Source organism: Ixodes scapularis, unplaced genomic scaffold, assembly GCF_016920785.2.
Source record: "Ixodes scapularis isolate PalLabHiFi unplaced genomic scaffold, ASM1692078v2 PGA_scaffold5__190_contigs__length_132052651, whole genome shotgun sequence".
In the NCBI taxonomy this organism is placed as follows: Eukaryota; Metazoa; Arthropoda; class Arachnida; order Ixodida; family Ixodidae; genus Ixodes; species Ixodes scapularis.
Window position 1 is genome coordinate 94,329,401 of NW_024609880.1, and position 15,321 is coordinate 94,344,721.

Sequence of the window (15,321 nt, forward strand, 5' to 3'; positions counted from 1 at the left end):
TTTTTTTTTCACCGCAAGATTAATTTATTTATCGCCCAACGCTCATTTCTCCGCCCAAAGGTATCGCTAGAGGTTCGAAGCAGATGCCAAAGTTTCAGCACGAACCGATATTCTTTTCAAAAGTTATATCTCTGGGCGGAGAATGGGCGTTCGACAATGCGTAATTTATTTTTGCAGTAAAAAAAAAAAAAATGTTTTTGTTTTATTTATACGATGAACCGCAGCGGACGTTACGAGCCATCCCAACCAATCCAGAGCCGTAGACGTATCACGTGACCTCCCGAAGCTCACATGACACGCACACGGCTCTGAATTTGCTTCGGTGCAAGCCTCCTCGGCGGTCCATCTGTGTATAAAGTGTAGGACATTTTATCGTTGTTTCGTACAGGAAAGAACCTGCGTACGGCGGTCTTGACGGGATTTCCACTCCGGAGAACACCTCTGCGCCAAACATGTTCTGCCCTCATAAAAATATAACCTGACTCAGACAACACTTAAACGCGGGGTTGTCCTTCGATGCATCTTTCTTTGTCGAGTTCCATCGTGCGTCTCGGAGACTTTCAGATCTCCTTAGCGTCCCGTCTCACCTTGTGAGCGCTTCGTGAGGGACGTAGCGACGCGCGTGACACGTATTCACGTTTACAGCACTGGATTGGCTGGAATGCCTCGTATATAGCCTCCGCAGCGGTATCCTCATCTGGCGAACCGATCTACGGACTCTCCTTGTCTCTCTCTTGTTTACGCATGCAGTTTCCCCAGCTCAAATGCGACGAGTCTTTTTTTTTTTTTTTTTTCTTCCTTTTTATTCGCGTGCCAGGATCGTTTAGTCGATTCGGAATCTATACAGGCAGCCGAGCCAGGTTTATAGGACTGGTTATATGGCCGTATCAGCCTATATTTAGCGAGCGCGCCTAGCTGTCCACGCAGCGACTATTCTAGCCCGCCTACATTTTCGTTTTTTTTTTATGTGACGTGATCGGAGAGCGGTTTTCTTCGACTGGTCGAGTCGCATTCCAGGCACTGACACCGCTCAGTCCGCTCCTCGCGGGAGTAAACATAGGAGGGTCTGCATTCCCGTTAGCCAGCGCTCACTCAACCGAAAGGAGCGGGCGATCCATAAAGATAAGCCGAATCTGCTCCTTCGTATTATCATTATCTTTGTTTTAGTTTAATAGGCAATGGCATCAGACTTGGTCAGCCTAAAGCCCCTCGATGTGTTTATGTGTTTGCGTCTGTCTTGCAAGTGGCGTCCAGTGCGCCAGTGCACCATGGACACGGGCCATGGTGCACTGGCGCACTTGACGCCACTTGCAAGACAGACGCAAACACCTAAACACATCGAGGGGCTTTAGGCTGACCAAGTCGAGCGGCCCTTGGAAGCAAATGACAGCGCAGCACTGAAATGAGCCGAGGACATGGGGGATCGGTGGCCGAGTGGTCTCGCACACACCAGCTCGGAACATGTGGAGCGAAAGCTCGTGCCGCAGGACCCTGTATCCTGCAAGTTTAATCCCTACCCTTGCCCGTTTCGATCTGGATGAGCATCGTATACTGGCGTGCGGTCGTGGATCGCTACTGCGTGGTGCACATTAAAAGACCCCAGGCTAGCGGTTTTACTGCTCTACAAGCTGAGAGACAAGTCGCTGGTTGAAGGCAGACTAACTTCAAGGCTGTATAAACACAGACATAACCAACTTTTTTTTCCCCCTTTCGGCGGAGCACCCGCTTGTGGCACGTGTCTTGCGCGTTTCAACGATAACGGTTGACGGTACTTGTAAGCGTGGATTTTATCGCGGGACTTTAAGTCAGCCTATTCGTTCGCGAAAACGGCGCACAAATGTTTTCTAAACGTTCATGCTGTAGGCAACACTATCGGCTTCTTTCTTTCTCTTTCTTTGCGAGCATTGATTTATTCACTTCCTGTTCGATTCGGTTGTTCTTTCTTGCGTTTATAATAAGTGTACAACTTTGGGTAGAGTCCAGTCCATATAAAGGAACTGTGAGTCTGTGATTACGAATCTGGCGGCGGTGAAACTGGTTCGTCTCGTTTATACAACACCAGATTGGTTTCCCGCATGACGCTGCGTGTGCCGTGCCCAATTTTTTTTTTTCTTCTTTTCTTTTACTTTTGTAGGTTTCGTGCGAAGTGTGAACAAGAGCGGATCTTTGTAATATAATTTATAAACGTGAAGTGTTTATTCTGGACACGGTACTTCGTGACAAGTTGAATTGAGCGGAGTCGTAACGTTTATTTCGTTCCAGGTGTGCTTCCCAGCAAGCGTTTTCAACACATTATTATTGGAAACTTGCAGAGAACAGTTGTTGCATGCTCCTATACTTTTACTCCAGAAAGATTGATTTTCGTCCAGCGACAAAACGAAAGAAGTTCTTTTGGCAGCTCGAGCAATCTTTCGGAATGCTACTTGTTTGCAAACATGCATACTGCAGGGTGTCTAAATAGCGGCCAGGCTCTTTACATCGACCGCAAAAATCGGTTTCTGAACCTTTCGCGCTACGATTTTGTTCAGCGTTGCCCACAGGTGGTGCATTTTCTCTATAAAATTTGCAAAATTACCTGAAGAAAAAGTTAAAAAAAAAGGGAAAGAAAAAGGCTTAATTCGTATGGAAACGGAGCGAAGCCACCGGTCTAGTACCCTTTTGTTTGAAGACTGGTGGCTTCGTTGTCATTATGGATATATAGTTATCGGCGTGCTTGATATTTTAAGTATCATTGCAGTTCACTGACTTGTCTTTTTTTTTTTTTTTCTGACCGCTTGGGTAATGCTTGCGAGCATGGATATTGCCACTAAGGTGTCTGACGTGTCTTTCAGCGTTGTATGTTTTTGACGTTAGGAAGGAATAGCAGGGCAAGAACTATTTGCACTTTAGTAGTGCGAACGCTGGGGAGGATGTGAGTGGAGAGGAGGAAACAACCAATCATGGTGTGCAGGGAGCTTTGTGGGTGGGGCTTGTCCTGCTATTCTTAACTTATGAATTACTGCATTATCCGGGTAGAGCTTTAATGGTGCTGTCTGTCGGATCTCGTATAAACACACTTCCGCAACTTTCACGCTGCTTGCTTGTTGGGACCTGTACCCAACAAGCAAACATCTCGACCCGATTTTATTCGGTCACCTTATCGGAAGCTTTCTTCGTGAATAATGTCTTCGCCTTGTTTTCGCTTCCTCGTGTGCCTTGCGCGCGACCGACGACATCGAATGAGGAAAGCTCGCGGTGCTATTTCTCTACACGTGCTCTCTGCACTCGGCCACAGGCATAGAGCAAGACCCAAACTTCTTCCGGAATAGGTTTTCCGTGTTATTGCTTTTTTCCGAAAATAAATCCGTTGTGCGAGACTCATTTGGTCTGCTGTACGGCTGCATCCAAAGAAGGTAGGAATCTTGGAGGAAGAGAGGTTGTCTGTTGTCGTCTGCTTAGCGCTTGAAGGAAGATGCGCGCATGTTGACAGCGTTCATCGTATGATACCCTGTTTCACCTTACGATATACCGCAAAGGACGTTACGAGCCATCTAAGCCAATCTAATGCCGAGTAAATGTCACGTGACTTTCGAGAGGGGTGCATGCTACGTGTGCTGAATTGGCTTAAATGGCTCATCGTGAAATGGCACATATCATGTCCGAAACTCCGAAATCGTCCGGTACGCAATTAGCGTCAACACGATGGTGTGCCCGGTGACGTAACACCATGCCCGGTTGACAGTTCTTTGAGCAGACGCAACGGCCCAGTCGCCGCGAGAGGCTGGGCACGGTGCCCACAAGGTGTGCCAACGCACGGTCCCTCCGGGCAGGCGAGGCAAACTCCGAGACAAATTGCGGTATTCCTTCTGCCAGAAGTGGCAAACAGGCAGGCTCGATGGTTTAGCGGGCGCGCTCTGTGGCGAAAGAAGACCTCGTTGCTACATCCTGAAACGGTCACCGTGGTGGTCTCCCTTTGTGTTCCTTCGGTCTTGGACACTCGCTATTACCACCGTCCCCCGGCCATCAGCTGCCCCGTCTTTTGTGTTTTGCTCTCTCCGTTTGTCCCTGCTAATGAGAGGAGCGCTAGGTTGGCCAAACTCTTGCGACCGCGTGACGGAGGGGACGGGGAATGTCTAATGTCTTGTCCGCGGGCAAGTTTGGCGTTCTTCTGGGTAACCACAAGGTCATTTATGTCCCGCTGCGCGCCTCCCATTCGTTCCACTTGTCCGACTCAAAAGCGCTGATCCTGCTGCGATACCTTTCGGGGGAGTGGGTGCCTGCTGATATGCGCATGGCAGGGACGCTATCTTTGGCTTTGGCCACAATGCACCGTCTGCATACCTTGGGTACTCGAAATTGCTCGAAAGTACGGGGCGGGGGGACTGGGGTGAGCGACCGACGCCTTGTTGGCGAGGGGGGCGTCTGTCGCACGATGGTTAGGCTTTAGTGCATTGCTGCGCGACCAGCCAAGCCTGCCGAGACTCTGTGGTTGTCTCAAGGAATTTTACGAGCTTGCAACTTGCCTTTCTGTCTGATTTACCGAGAAGAAAGGAGGAGGCAGCGCTTTCTTGGGGACAGAAACCTGGCAAGAAAATGTGTCTGAGCGCTGCGTAAACAGGCGCGTTTTGTCCCTCTTAATTTGGTTTTCAAAGTAACCTGCGTGTCCTCCCATCCTCCTCGTACCATGTTAAGTCTTTTAGGACACACATAAATAAGGCGATTCGTGACTCTCGTACTAACATGTCGAGTAAGATTTAGGTTTCATGCTCTTGGTTTAACATACGACCAGTGATTTCCCTACACCTAAGGGGGGTCTACACCCCCCCCCCCTCCCCCCTCTTCCTCTTGTTTTTCTGAAGGCACTCCCTTAATTCGCAACGACTCCTCAATCCCCCCCCCCCCCCCCCCCCCCCTTAATTCCAAATCCTGGGGAATCTCCCGCGTACGGTCAGTCGACTCCGGCGAGAGAAAATTACCTAGTGTCCGATTAAGGGAGCTTGCTGCACATGCACTGGACCTCCTTATTTTCAGGGAGTGAGACGTCTGAGACATGGGGTGTGAAAGTGCAGATTTGCCAACTGCATTGCGAGTTTAGTAACCACGAGCTCGTGCCGTTGGCTCGTTCCAATACCTCTTACCAACAATGGCGCACGCGCACGCACGCGCACATGCTTCCGACCTAGCTCAGGCGAATCTCGTTTCTGCGCAAGCGCTGTGCCCGCCACACTGTACAGGGCTTAAAGGGATACTACAACGAAATTTCGGCGCTCATTTTTTTGGTCTATATGTGTCCAAAAGAGCAGTATCACATGGAACATACCAATATCTTGTTAAAAAAGTCTCGAAAAGGAATTTTAAAACGAATTAAACGATTAGCAAAGAGCACCTGGTGGATGTCGCTGATGCCTCGTTTGTAATGCTCGTCTAGGAACCTTGACAGCTAGTGACGGAGGTTGTCTCGTCTTCGGCCACGACGAGAGAAGGGGGGAAGGAGGAACTCCCCTCTTCCCGAGAGTCGCTATTGTCCCCCTAGAAGATTAAACCGTCACTCAAAATTCGTACAAAAGCAGCCGCTTCGGTGGCTGGAACGACTAGGCCATCCTCTCTACGTCAGCCTCGCCGTAGCTTTGCTCGTCTTGAGAGGACCTACGTCACGATTGCGTTGGATGTCACGTGGTCTCCGCTGGGCCTTCTCCGAGCGCTTGCCAGAGTGGGCCGTTTATAACGAGAAATACAGCCACTAGGCTCAAAATACAAACGTGCTATTGTCATTTACGGATATTGTGGATCATATTCAACCTATTTTTGAACACGACGGGAATATTTCAAATTTCTTTGAAGTATCCAGTCTGGGGGTCTCAGGGGGTCTCAGACCCCCACTGATTTTAAAGGATGGTCCGAGACCGTCCTCCACAGCTCCAGTATTAATAATAATAATATTTATTCCGGCTCAGGACAGCCACGACGCCGCAGAAAGGCCGATGGCTCAGGTCTGCGACGCCGCACAATACAATGTCGAACAGTCATGAATATGTACAGATGGCAATGACGAAATGGTGTGAAAATCATATCTTGCAATAAAATTGCTTGTTTTCAGGGATTTGACATCCGGGGATTAGCAATTTGAGGGTTACAGGTGCAGCGTGGGTATAGTCAGCAGTGGGGTTTATTTTATGTGCGTGTAGTACATCTCGTCAGAACCCCCCCCCCCCTTTCCTACCCCCCCCCCCCCTCCACCCTTTTGTAGGGACCCCCCTCAACTTACTGGAGACTAAGAAGCACTGGCCACACACCTAGCGTGGGGCAAAGGCAGACTTGTTTGTAAACAGCGTGTTGGTAGACATAGACTTACTGAACATAGCGGAGCCTTCTTGTTTTCGGCGGACGACTTCTAAAACAAATCGCTGCTCCAAAAAAAAAAAAAAAAAAAAAATTCCTCGGCGACTCGTCTACGACGCCGACCGGAATGGGGCGGCGTCCGCCCTGCCACCCGAACCGTGACCGCATGGCGACGAAGCGGCGTCGAGCTGCTGCCTGTCCGACCATGGCCGTTCGCGTCGGCATCGTCAACGTTGCTGCCGCCTCGAGAAGCGGGCGTCTCCGAGTGCCTTACCTAGCGTGCCTAGACTGCAGAGTGTTTCGAACTGCTCGACTGCAAGCGCCTCCATAACATTGCGAACGCTCTCCATGATCCGAGTTGCTCCCTCTCCTAAATTTAGTCTTACCGCGACATCAGTCCGTGCACCACTGCCTTTGGGACGCGTGTTTATTGGACCGCGCGCGAACGTTGTCGGGGGAAGGGGCTAACCGCGTGCTTTGTGAACCGCTTCGATCTCGGTCGGGGGATATCTTCGATGCAGTGTCCAAGCAGTCGAGGCGCGGCCCTTGACCTCTTGGAGGCGGTACGTGTCATGCTACGCGTGCTACGGTGCTGCACGCTCCGTCGCTTCTTTCGCGTACTTGGGCGTTTGGGTCGGCTTGCCGGCCAAGTTAAATGTGACCGCAGCGTGGTGTCTCCCCAGGGGTGATCGGATGAGCTTTTCGAAATCAATTGACAACCTGTCTTTCGATTTAGATCAGTGCACTCGAGGAACCACCGCTGGTGTTTTTATGCCCGTCTCCGGCTGTACGCAGAACCGTTGCGGTGCAACGAGACAGATGATCTCCAATATCACGACCACTAATTATAGTTATTTGTTTATTAATTGGGAACCAAGTACATTATATCCGCTCAGCCAGAGCCATAGCTGGCTGCTGTGATTGGATGATGATGATAATAATAATAATAATAATAATAATAATAATAGTAAAAATAATAATAGTTGTTCTTACTTCAAGGAAGTTCCGATATTACTGTCTAAAAGGCTTGATGGGCTGGCCTGAATAATGATAATAATAAGCACAGAACATGTTTATACAAGTAGGAAGAGTACATACTGTAATAACCCGCATAGGAACAAAGATAATAATTATATAAGAAATAGGAAAAAAAAGCATGAACAAAGAACCCAAGAAGAGAGCACAGAGATTCTAACACAAATTAGACAAATTAATATTGATTTTTGATTTAACTCAAAACGTCGTCATCTAGCCAAATATTTCTCGCTTGTACTGCCAAGCTTGCCAACCCAAAAATCGGAAATATGTTGTTTCATTGAGACCACTTCCATGCACAGAACGATGTCCACGGCATGACCTTATTTATGTTACCTGGTGTGTTGTCTTGCCCTACCTGCCGACTTACGTGCTGCATCGTTCCGATTTTTAGTGCAATATTTGGTGGAAGTTCAACGCTTCAATGAACTTGCAATCCTCACATGCTTTACAAAAAGTAATATTTTTCTATAGAGGTATCTGACTCATCTAATGGAACTGGAAGTGTCAAACTTCTGGTGAGCCCGAGATTCAACTGGTTCAGCGAATCTTCAAATTTTTTGCAAACTTCGACAAAGTTTGATTCGTGAGTCATAAGCGGTGTTGCCCGGCTTCTAAACCATGTTCTAAGTCTCATAAAAAAAAAAAAAATTAGAAAGAAGTTTATTTTATATTTTATAAATCCATTACCAATGTTTACACATTCTAAAAGCAAATACAGGTACTTTTAATGCTTTCATTAGTAAAGTAAATTGCACCGGTGATGCAATACACCCAACAAATATTGCACTTCTCCTTTGCCAGGTGGTGACAACTCTTTTTCAAATTTTTGCGCTTTTGCGAAAACACCTTTACTTCAAACTTTTTTCGAACATTACGTTGGAAGTCCAGGAAAGTCGAACATCACGTTGGAAGTCCAGGAAAGTGGGAACTTGGTCGACGTCGAACCTGGGCTGGTTTGCATCATCCCTACTTGGAACTTCCAGTGTTTCCTGAATAATTTTTGCGCAGTCCACTAAGCTGGCTTCGTCTGGCAGGCTTGAAAAACGAGTCCCTACATTCATACACAAATAAGGTAGAAGCATGTTTCAAGGTTTGCCAGTGTAATATCCCAGTGGTGTTGCAAGCGTGACTTTCACTGACAACAATTTTGTTTGGAGTAAGGGAATATGATGACCCTGGGACTCTTACTTACCAGATAATTTAAGCCATCTAAGATTGACAAATGTAAACTGCCAGAAATAAAACGCTAACATGACTTGAAAACCTTTATAACTTCCGCTGCCCACAAAACATCAATTTCTCCTGCTAGGCGATTCGGCAGACTGCTAAATTTAGCGGCAAAACCTCTAAATTGGCAACACTGTATACAGATTTATATTTTTCTGAAATCTTTGTTTTCTTAGAGCAATCCTAGCCCCCAGCGATAAACATGGGAAATAATATTTTTAAATGCAGGCTCTTATGAAGAGAGGGACTGTGCATAAAACAAGCTTTTTGCTTTTTACTGCACTCTAGTCATCGGTGTTGTTCTTGGAGCTTTATGACTATGCATTTCTGATGTTATTGCACTACGAGATGTGCGAAGGCTTCTAAAAAGACTGAGTCGTGCAAAAAGCTTAACCCCGCCTACTGCGTCATGGCGTCAGCATAAACAAACATGGCGGCGCCCATGGAACGGAGCAGCAACTGGTCTATTGTATGCTATGTCAAAGTAATGCATTGGTCTAGCTTGTGCCAATGCAATGTCAGTGCCTCAAAGACAGAATTGCATTGTCCGGGAAAAAAAAAAAAAGCAAAAAGAGTAAGTGATGTGAGGAAGGCTCTGGGTGACAATGGCATAACTAGTGGCTCCGCAAGGTCGGTGCCCTGATTGCCCGCCCTTTGAGAAAGCACTCTCTTCCTAGTCTTTGTGTGCATCTTGCGTGTGAATGGAACTATTTGAGGTGATGCACGACGCTGCAAATACACTGTCCCGGTGGAAGTGGAGCATTGTCATCCTGGACCGGCCCAGCGGCGGCCACAGTGGCGGGCTTAGTCTAATTCCGGACCACCCAGCAATATTGTTCTAGCCGCACGAGGCTTGTGATCTTTCGGTGTTAACCCAAACTCCTCTGTTTGTTGCTGCCTCTGTTTTTTCCTCACTGTTTGAATTGAGTGTCTTGGCTCTTCGAGTAGATAGTGGATTGGGTGGATTTGCACCCAGTGCAAATCCACCCAATCACAAGTCTTCTCGGGTTCTTTACACTTTTGTTGGAATCATACAAGGGAGGGTAAAGGCTCGCTTGAAAACAAGCTCAGTAAAAACGGCTTTGTTTCGAAGAGTGAATAAATGAGCACTAAGCGAACAAACACTGACATAGCAAAAATGCTGTTTGCGTCTTTCACCCACTTTGCATTGTCGCCCCTTTGGGATCGGTCCTGAAGCATTGAAGGGTCAGGAGCACCGAACATTACGGACCTGTGGTGATATTTTTGTCTGTGTAAAAGCAACATGCATCTGTGGCCAATGCGCCTGCGCAGAAGCCAGTTTTCTTTCCGAGAGACGAAGTAGTCCACACAATGCGCACGTGGCTTAATATGAACGGATGTATGTATGCATAAAGCCGAACCCTTTAAATTGGGAGGCGGCAGTGCTGTGAAGTTCTTTGTCCATTGTACTTAAAGTACTACTTGAAGTAGGTTTAGAAAACTTTCACTTCACTTGAAGTACAGTCTCTGAGTATGTACAGTGCAACCCAGTAATAACGATGTACCACTTAAAACGATCAGTTTCTAGACCGGAAATAATCAGTTTTTAGTCCAGATACAGAGATAATTGGTTATAACGATTGAAATTTTGGGTTTTCTCATTATCGTTATAGTTGGGTTGCACTGTACTTGTACCTGAAGATTTTTTTTTTCTTCTTTTGTTCTAGTACTTTCCAAGAAAAGTGCAATCCCCAACTTCTAAAGTACATTTTCCAAATTTGGTCTTGTAAAATTTGTATCAGAAAATGTTTCTCTGTCAATTCTGAAGAAATACTGGGAGGGATATTCTACTTTCGCCAGAAATGTGAGCAAACGACACATCGCTCCGTTTGGTTGGGGGGCGGCTTTACCATAGCTCTTCGAACTTTTGCTACTTTTCGCCCAGTCAGCACAAGCGAGGAGGTTAAAAATATTAGGAAGAGGACAATTAATCATAATGTAACACCCTACTATGTGGTGCGGAAAAATGAAGCTTTCAAGTCGAAGAAAAAGACAACGGAGGAGAATGTCTCATTGTTTTGAGACATACTCCTCTGTTGTCTTTTCCTTCGACTTGAAAGTTCCTTAATGTTTCCGCACCGCTGTCTCAGACGTCACATTATAATTATTACCTGTTCTCCTGCACACTCACTCTTTTTTTGTTAAGGAGAGGACACTCCTTCATGAGAGGATTGCTTGGGGAAGCTACGGGGCTGACTTCATGCTCTCTCCTAGTATCATGTTTAATCCCATTGGGTGCATCAAGCCAGTGCAAGTGGCACCAAATTCAAAAGTCTGGTGCCCTTTTAGGAAACAGCTATTCTTTTAATTGCCACTTCACATTATCCAGTATTTGACGCCATATCCAAAAATAACCCAAGTAGCGCGAATGTCCTGTGAACGTCCACAGGACATCCCTGGGACGTTAGCACATCCTAAAGACGTCCACAGGACGAAGTGGGCTACTAGGGAAGTGATGCACCCCCGATTACCCCTAGGGCAATGCATATCAGTTAAAGTCCACTGCATAAGGGAATGAAATGGCACCGTGAAAGATTGTGTTAAAAAGTACTTTAAAAGTACATTATATTTGTAGTACTTCACTTCAAGCACATTGCATCTGGTACACTTACTACTCTACGTGGAGTACATCACCTCTAGTTTGCTTCATACTTTAAGTACTTATTAGGTGCACTTTACCCAACACTGGGAGGTCGCTTTGCGCCACCTAGCGTAGCTGGCAGCATCGTCTCTTCAGCATGACGTCGGAGGCATGCAACATGATCATGCGGATGACGCAATCACCTTATTTTCGTTTTCGGACAAGATTTAGTTTCTTCTCAGGTGTACTGAGGTTTTTTGTAGTACTTAGGTGCAGCTGGTGTATTGCCAAAATTTGATCCTGTATCTGTGGGACAAGTCTATAAAGAAATCTTTGCTCTTTCCCAGGCTCAAGACACGTGGGTGACTGTACATAATGTGAAAAGCTACAGCGACGGAGGAATCTTGGACCCTGACGACCAACTCAATGATGTGGTGGACGACAGGGAACAGGCAAGTTGTTCCTTCAATTCTCGCTCACTCTTTCACAAAGTATAATGTTAAGTATCCATTATTGCCAATAATTATCTCTCTGCAACACATAAATTTTTAACATTCCTCTAGTTCTGTCAAAACAACCCTTAATAATTTATTGGGTATTGTTTACACAGAACTAGAGGAATGTTTTATGAACAAAATTTTATGAGTTGCAGAAAGATAATTTAGAGAAAATATTAAAAAGAATAAGCTGCAACGAGCTTCGTAGGACTAACCTTCAGTGACTTCAAGTCGGCATTCTGTGCTGATTGTTGATGATCGACCACTAGCAGTAGCAGTCTGCAGATACAAGAGACTTCGGAAGCTGTTAAATCAAGTTTTATCACACATGTTTCTTTCTTCAGCAGCAAAGATTCACAAATTATGTTTTTCATTAAACAGAAAGTCACAAGAATGAAACACACATGTTTTTTGTTAACTTTATGAAATATTGTATTTATCTTTATTCATTATTCATCTTGAACCTGTAGTATGTGTTACCTCAAGGAGTGAATGAAAAAAAAGAAAAAAAGTGAATATTACTTTTGTGGTATCAGGGATAATGTTTCAGTAACTATCTCGGAACCGTTGCTCTGAATTTTAAAATATGGAAGGAATTGAAGGATTGCTAGAGCTAGCATCTTGTTGCAATTTTTGTTATTATCAATAATGACCAATCATCACAAGGAACTCTCTAATCTCTAAAGCATTTCCTGGCAAGGTGAGAACAAGTTTACTCCTTTGCACTGGTTGTTGCAAAAGGCAAATAGGCCAGGCCTTTAATGACCATGTTACTCTGAAAGAACAGTGACTCAATAACTCTTTCCTGATGGCGCCCATAGACCTTCGATCACCGGTGATCGATGGTTTTCAAGTGCCGTCAAAAAATTAAATTTAGTGCGGGGAATTATGGTCCACAATCTTGTGAATAACCAAAGAACTCAAGTTTCGGTTTTAACATAGGCTTGAGCTTTACCACAAGCTCATGGGCTGTCACAAATAGTTCTGGGAACAGTGGTTGCGCTTGTCTAACATGCGTAACTGCTTCCATCAGTCTTCTTAACAAAGAAGGCATTATTGACATATTGCAACTGTATTGGGGCATATTTTTTAGACCTCAAGAGCTCTGGGGACACTTTCAATAATGTTATAGGCGTTGCTTAACAGGTGGTTGTCGGTAAGCATCACTGTAATATCCATTGCTGTCCTGAGCCAGCGTGCACGTTTTAAGTTCCCAACAAGGCCGACGAAATTGATAAATATAAAGGAACTTCAATCAAGGCTATGGCAAAACCAAGGTAGAACACAAAGAAGGCATTCTGCTGGGGATGTGAAGTGTATTTACTATCTATGTTTCACCAATATAAGCATTCCTTCCTTAAAAAAGCACATGTTTCCAGAGGCTAACTCTCCAACGAACCAAATATAGGCCATGTCAGTTAGAGTACACCAACTTTCAGAAGTTATAGCCGTGGGTGTGGGGCACATTTTGTATATTTTGAATTTCTATTTTATTTGTTGTTTAATTTGACAGCTGTAGAAGTTTGAGCGTTTATACACCTCTGCACATACATTGTATCTTCAAAAAATAAACTTTTAGTACCGTTTTTCCACATTATACCAACCTCAATTTCTTTTGAAGGGACAACTAATTGGACAAATTTTGATGTGTCATATCGCTCTATATGCAAATTTGTTAAGAAAATAAGTGTTTGCACGGATCCTTTGAAAATTGCTACTTTTCCTGCGATCAGGGAAGAGAAAGGCAAGTGGTCCTTTAATATCCGAGGGTGGGGCCACTCTACCTCAGTGTCTGGCAAACTGCGTTCAACTCTTTTCATATTACGATGAAAAGCATTAATTTTGAGGAATGAACACATTTTTATTTTATTTTAAGAATTACTTAGCCGCCGCTTTTTGTCATCCAAAAAAACAACAGCAAGTTGTGCGATTGAGGCATCTTCATAGCTGTCCCCAATGTAAGTAGGATGCCATGTTTGACAAGTGCCACCGTTGTGCAGAGATTTATTTCTAATAGTTCACCAGCTTGGAAGAAAGCACAAAATGAAATCAAAACTGAGGCTTTATTTATTTCTATCCACGAGATGGTGCACCATGTTCTTGCACTTAAAATTCAAATTTTGGCAGTGCATGAAAACCATTGATCACGGATGATCGATGACCAATGGGCGTGGTACGGAAAAAGCTAGGCAGAAGCAGAGCGGATGTGCTGGCCAAACCCTCCCAATTATTAGGTGTCTCTGCCTCGCAGATTATTGCTGTGTTTGAGGAGCAGTCGTCTCCCTGCCCGACCCACAATGCGGGCGATGGCACGAGTGCCAGCTCGGTGGGCACAGAGAGCCCCGACATGTTCCATTGCAACGAGCTGCACCACAATGGGATGGGCAAGAGCACCTCGAGCTACGTCGACGTCGAGATCACGGGGGACAAGCTGCCTCTGGGTGAGCAAGAGCACATGCATACCCCTGTTCTATGTACCCACTACCTCCTGAATGCTCAGCTTGTCACTAAAATCGAAAGTGGTCTTGGAAAAAATTTTGAAGTCAAACTCATATTCAAATTTATACTCAAACTCATACTCATTCTCATACATTTTTAACTCATATTCAAAATAAACCTGAAATCAAATTTGATCTTAAAATAGAACTCCAACTCATATTTGACTGATACTCAAACTTGTATTCAAACTCATACTTGACTCATTCTCAAGCTCATACTCACTCGTACTCATACTTGAACTTATACTCAAATTCATACTTAAACTCATTCTCAAAATTGAGCTCAAACTCGAAATTGAAAGGCAGGATTCAGTGCTTGAGCATAGTAAGCTGGTATTTGTACAAAAATATCTATTATGATGATATAATCATTCTGTTAATATTTCTGACATTAGTTCACTTTATGCCAGAGAGGAAATGCTTATCTTTTGTGTGTTGTAACGAAAGCTTATGAGGACAAATAGGATATAGGTTATTCTTTAATAGTTCTAGAGGAATGGCAAAAGCTATATCAATAACTGTTTTAAAGTTATTTATGCTCATTAAGACATCTTAAGATATATATTTGTTATGATGGAGTGTGTATTCGAAATTTAGTATGAGAATCGGTCCAGTGAAATTTTCTTACTGCATCCCATTGACAATTTTTTTTGCTCCACCTTAAAGGGACACTTGCACCCCCCCAAAAAAATGTTTATTTTTTATTTTTTGCCAGGCAATTCATTATGGTGTCAGAAAACTACCCAATTAATATTTTGCTATGGCATCAGATAAATTTTTAATAAAGTAAAAAAAAAAAAACACGCTACTGCTTGAAATTGAAACTGAAACCAGACTGGGGAGGGAGAAGAAATGAGAAAGTTACCAAAAGGCATGTGGCTGTACTTGCAACATATTTACAGCTTTTTGCAAGCCACAAAAAAATGGGCTTCATATTTTTTGTCTATTTCTAGCATTGAGTGTGTACCTTGGATGGTTCACGGCTTTGATTATCTTTGGTAGTTGTATCTAAACCATAGAAAATGGCACGTGACCACGGAGAAGAGAGCGAGTGCGACTCAAACCGGCCAGTTCTCGATTTGCGGTTTTCAGACAAAAAAAAACAACAAATTTTGAGCCGCAAATTGTGTTCTGGGTAGTT

The 15,321-nt window shown here is 44.6% G+C and overlaps 1 protein-coding gene across 1 annotated transcript in view; it reads left to right on the plus strand.

Annotated features, from left to right (window-relative positions):
- The window catches only part of LOC8024131 (partitioning defective 3 homolog), a 117,790-nt gene that overhangs the window by 58,539 nt on the left and 43,930 nt on the right, over window positions 1-15,321 (plus strand). The window contains 2 exon segments of the mRNA XM_042294063.1: window positions 11,533-11,637; window positions 13,934-14,123. Coding sequence (XP_042149997.1) covers window positions 11,533-11,637; window positions 13,934-14,123 — 295 coding nt within the window.